This window comes from Pistacia vera, unplaced genomic scaffold, assembly GCF_008641045.1.
Source record: "Pistacia vera cultivar Batoury unplaced genomic scaffold, PisVer_v2 Contig64, whole genome shotgun sequence".
Lineage (NCBI taxonomy): Eukaryota > Viridiplantae > Streptophyta > Magnoliopsida > Sapindales > Anacardiaceae > Pistacia > Pistacia vera.
This window is the reverse complement of record NW_022196490.1, coordinates 83579-88859: the sequence shown is the minus strand read 5'-3', so window position 1 is coordinate 88859 and position 5281 is coordinate 83579. Positions and strand designations below refer to the sequence as shown.

The following is a 5281-nucleotide window of genomic DNA, read 5'->3' as shown; positions in this document are numbered from 1 at the left end:
GAGACCCAACCACTTTACCGGGTTTCACCCCGGGCCAGATTTTAAAACCTTGGTTCTAAGTTATTAGTCGGAAACAAAGCCCCACAATATGAAGGAAGCAAAAGTTACTATAAAAGGAAATGATAATTGAAGCAAAATATTTACAAGAGCGTATTTGGTAAAAGAAGGATTTTGAGATCTGGAATTGCAAAATCTGGTGAGAGCTTTACTACAATATTCTACAAGCTACATACAGTTACAACAACAAGGGAACTTGATCTAAAATAACTCGAACTCAAGGTGCTCTCCTGTGGCATTACATTCCAAATACTTGCTCTTTTCAGACACGAAACTGGGAACCCCATAATCATAAAACTCAGGTAGTTCTGGAGGAATCGCACACCGTATAAGTGCCCAATTCAATCCCTCGAAGAACGGGTGCTGCTTTATCTCAGCAGCCCCTTTTTGTGATCCCAACCGGTTCTCTGGCTCCTTTACCAACAGCCCTCTAATGAGATCTCTTGCCTGAAAGCTAACCAGAGGACTATCGGGGAACTTGAGGCTTTGTAACACCACGTTGGCTAATGTTTCTTCGTTCCCAGAACCTTTAAAGGGTGTTTTTCCATATAGAAGTTCATAAAGGAAGATACCAAATGTCCACCAATCAACTGCAGCTCCATGACCCTCTCCTTTGATGATCTCGGGAGCCAAGTATTCATGGGTCCCAACAAATGAATTGGAACGTGCATCAGTAGGCTCGGCCACAAGTTGAGGCAATAATCGAATCTGGGCCACATGGTCAGTTTTCGACTTCCTTGTTTTTGCAGTAGCAGGTAAAAACCTAGGACTGAAACATGGAACTTGACAGGTGGGTTCAATGCAGAAAGGTTGAATACAGTTAGATTCAGTACACGGACCAGATAACCTTGCAGGATCCATATTGGATGATGAGGATTTCAGAAGAGTTGGATTTACGGAACATCTGAGTGACAGATCAAAATCTGTCAGCATAATGTGGCCATCTTCTCGAACCAGAATGTTCTCCGGTTTCAAATCCCGGTAAATAACTCCAAGCATGTGCAAGTACTCCAGAGCAAGGAGGACTTCAGCAACATAAAACCTGAACAAACAGTTGAAAGCTGTTCAATAATAGGGAATTGAATAAGCGAACCAAGACCATCACCAGATTTGAGAAAAAATAAAATAAAAAAATGCCCCCAATTTCTTTGCATAAGATTTCAGCATATACTATTTCAATGCAAACAAGATTTGCGATGTGACTCAACTTGGCTGAAAGGACAAAACTAAAATTCAGCTAATAAATTTACACTGGTATTCGAGCCCTTGTAAGCCAGTATGAACACCCCTATCAATACTATTACAAAACAAGGACAAGGACAGGGTGACAAATACAATCAAAGGGTGGTTGCAGGTTACAATGCTAAACGATATGGCTCTAATTAGATTCAGGTAGATTTATATTTATTCCTTTTTTCTAAATGAATGGAGGCACCATTTCACAAAATATTTTAATATTTTTTTAGTAACATTGAAAAACTTTTGAAAATTATATTTAGTGACGTTCAAAACCAAAGGCTGCAGCACAGATATTGAAGGCAGCCTGCAGAGAGTGGTGAGGAAGGAAAGTTGGTTGCAAGGGGTAGTGTTTGGCTAAAGGGATAGAAGCTGATTGTCAGAAATGGCACTTTTGTGGCATCTTATCAGTAAGCAGTCAGTACCTCGACAAAGGACTGAAGTAAACTTATTTGTATCATCCAGTACAAATGAATAAATCTAAGTATCACAAATACTTAAAAGAGTGCAAATCTTGAAGTAACTGATATGTTACAGGAGATAAATGATACTACGAAAGCTAAGAAAGAATGCAAAATCATCTGACTAGACGTACCACTCTCAAAATACATGAATGAACACTAGCATGTTCAAAAATACCATGAAGAATATACATAAACAAAAAAGGGCTATATGCATAATGAATTAGAAAGTTTAATGTTCTTCGAATTGATTCTTAGATTTTCCATTTCTTTGTTTCTTGATTGTGTATAATGCTCAATTCAGAATCAAAAGATTAATAGTAAAAACCAGTATGAGTGGACCTTTTGTCAGAGAATCCTACCTTGCTGCTGGTTCAGGAAAACTTCTGCCAAGCTGCTTTTGCCGAAGGACATGCAGGTCTCCACCAGGGCAATACTCCATAACAAGACATGATAAATTATCTGATGTAAACTGGGCATATAGCGTAGGGAGAAAAGGATGATCTAGCATTCTCAATATTTCTCTTTCTGTTTGGGCCCTTGGCATCTTCTTTCTTCTTGCCAAAAAGTCATTGTCCATAACCTTTATAGCAAATAGGCAATTTGTTCCAATTAGCTCAGCCAGATACACAGTCCCTATGTCTCCACAACCAAGCTTCTGTAAGAGATTGAAATGTCTCAACCCTAAGGTTCCATGCTGCACCCTAACATGCCGGATAGCTTCCCACCTTACATCTTTTGACATGTGAGGCCGGTTACCACAACTAGAACTGCTTAAATTGCTGTCATCACTGTTGCTTGTACTACTACTATATTCACCAAGGCTACTTTTAGAACTCTGGGAAAATTCTCCCTTTTCTCTTGATTTTGTGATCTTTTTTGCTTCCACAACAGCATTGCTTCCATTACAGTTACCCACAGCAAAGTCCAGTTCACTTGTAAACGTATCTGCATTAGTAGAACTAACTTCAGCAGTACTACCAGCCATGTTGGACGCGGAAGAATCTTGATCGGCTAGATTACTTGCATTCTTCAGAGCACACTGGCATCTCTGGCAAACCAGTTGAGTGGTACTAGGGTCCAAGTCCCTTTTAACTTCATTGTATGTACTAGAACTGAGAGCAACTGAAGTTGAATCCTGTTTTGCTTTCTTCTTAATAGAACTCTTGTTCCTGAGGACTGGTTTAGCTATACGCGTGGTATTCCTTGTTAGCTTGCTTACCTTACTGCCATTAATTGAGCCTGAAGAAGGTACGACTTGAAGCCTGCTTTTCCTCCCCGACTTTACTGCTGATGCTCTGTTTGCTGATCTTGTGGGGCCTGTAACCTTTTTCTCTGACTCAGGCATGTCAACAGTACTAGAAGATAGAGAAGATTCAGGTGTATGCTTTTCTTTCTGTGCTATTTCTGTTTTTATGGCTTGAGTTCCAAATTTTTTTGATGCAGGAACAACTTCATCTTGCATCAATGTGGTCTTGGGACTCTTTTTAGTTGGAATAGCAAATCGAGGAGAATGAGCAGTTTGGTTGGTCCCAATACCATTGTTAGTCGTGGGAATGGCAAACCTAGGTGAAGACTGAGCACCGTAGTTGGTCCCTGTAGCATTCCGTACGGTCAAAACAGCAGACCAAGGTGAAGAATGAGCACTTTGGTTGGCCACAGTAGCAATCTGTCTAGTTGGAACAGCCACACGAGGAGAAGAATGAGCACTTTGGGTGTTCCCTGTAGCCTTTTGCATGGTTGGAACGGTTAACCGAGGAGAAGGATGAGCACTTTGGTTTGAAGTTTTTATCTTCGGCAATTGAGCTGCCTGGGGTACCATCCGAGCAGAAGTTGACGGGCTATCTTCTGGCACCAGAGATATTTCAAGCATACTCCCCTTACATTCATCTGCAAGATGGCCAGATCCACTGGCAGCTTCAACTACCTTAGCATTGTACAAACTCTTTATCCTAACAGCTTCTGATACCCCAGGAGAACTAGATGACTTTGACAGTCGTTTCATAGCAGCCATTTCAGACGCCTTAGTGATGCAAAGTTCCCTTAATGCCTGCTTCAGAGAGACTGGTTCAGAAGTTCCAATTCGCGGTGATTGGGGTACGCTAATTGGCTTTTTCAAAGCATTTTTGCGTAATGGGCTGGCACTTGTGCCAACATCAGGCGAAAAACCTGAACCCTTGGATGAAGTTCTAAGACTGATAGCCTCAAAAAGCTGATTAATATCATCTTCTAGAGAATCCTTGTATGCCAATTTTAGCACAGGAAGCTTCCGATCATTGTCAACCACAGTTGATCCAGAATTTGGCCGGAAAGTTCTTCGAGAATGCTGAATTGAATTCACCTCTTCTCCTGCTTCAACAATTTCACAAGTACCCGGAAATGAACCCATTGCTATGGTTACTTGTGGCTAATTCACTTGAACGCAGTACACAGAGAAAAGGTAGGATGTGCCCTTGCAAGTTTATACTAATTCATTTCTCAGGAATTTCATAGATCTGAATTCCTGGCACATGTCCTCCGGACTTACTTTGATATATGGATTCTAAAGCTCATACTATCAATCAACTCCGTTCTTTCACACCAAAAAGTAACACCCAAACCTGACATAATCACGAAATTTAAGAGCATCAGCCAAACCAATAAAAAATAAGTAAAGCAAAACAAAATATGATTACTCCACTGTCTTGCCAGTGGAGCAAGTAATCGACATGCAACTTCTCAAAAGTTAAAATTCAAAATTGCTAGCAAAATGGTCCACTACTTCCTCGGAGTTCAAGCCACCACAAAAAGTTTAAACTTCTCAAAGTGTTACATTAACTTACACATACAAAGAATCTAATTAAGCTGTAACCTCCAATCATCCCTATTATTTCTTGACTAAATATGATATAATCAACAAGAAAGAAAAAAATTGTTTCCTCTTTCCATGAAACAGCAAAACCCAAGTGCTAGGTTTTCATCCCACTCAAACCTAAATCACTCAAAACTTTTTTTTTTTTTTTTTTTTTTTTTTTTTTTTTTTTTTTTTTTTTTTTTTTTTTTTTGCAATTTCACCCCACTTAAACCCAAATCACTCTCAAGCAAGCTAATAAAGACAAAGAAACAAAAATACAACGAAATAGCCAAACCAGCTGAAAAAGAGATAAAAAGTAAACAAATACCAACTGTTTTCCAAAGTGAAAATAAAATGTGCAGAAAACAAGTTGAAAGATCCCAAATACAGGCTGAACAGAAATGCGAAAAGAGGTAAAGAGTAAAATGAGATCCAAATAGAAATGGGTACCAACCTGAAACGAAGAGACAGCGTTGGGGAAGCCAAGGAGGGAGATCAGAAATGGGGGAGATGAGATGAATCAGATTCAGAATTGAAAAACCCTAGGGACTAGAGAGAGAAGACGATTGAAAAACAAATAAGACGTTTCTCTTCTTTTCTCTTTCTTTTTATTTTATTTTTATTTTTGGGTTCTGGTTCTGAATTCTGATTGTTTTGAAGAGAGGGGACCCAGCGCAGATGTGGTGGGACTCAA

The 5281-nt window shown here is 39.6% G+C and overlaps 1 protein-coding gene across 1 annotated transcript; it reads right to left on the bottom strand.

Annotated features, from left to right (window-relative positions):
- Positions 1-89: 89 nt before the first annotated feature.
- On the bottom strand, positions 90-4697 carry LOC116111489 (serine/threonine-protein kinase D6PKL2-like). The gene is made up of 2 exons (XM_031397667.1): positions 2117-4697; positions 90-1099 (listed from the first exon to the last, which is right to left on the bottom strand). Exons 1-2 carry the CDS (start codon positions 4141-4143, stop codon positions 259-261), a joined length of 2868 nt encoding a protein of 955 aa, XP_031253527.1. The 5' UTR covers positions 4144-4697; the 3' UTR covers positions 90-258.
- Positions 4698-5281: the final 584 nt, after the last annotated feature.

What these genes read in the sequence shown, in the direction of transcription:
- LOC116111489 (XM_031397667.1), bottom strand. Translation starts at nt 4,143, where the DNA reads ATGGGTTCATTTCCGGGTACTTGTGAAATTGTTGAAGCAGGAGAAGAG. An exon ending in TTTCCTGAACCAGCAGCAAG is followed by an intron (nt 1,100 to 2,116) that starts GTAGGATTCTCT and finishes CTGTTTGTTCAG; the next exon opens with GTTTTATGTTGCTGAAGTCC.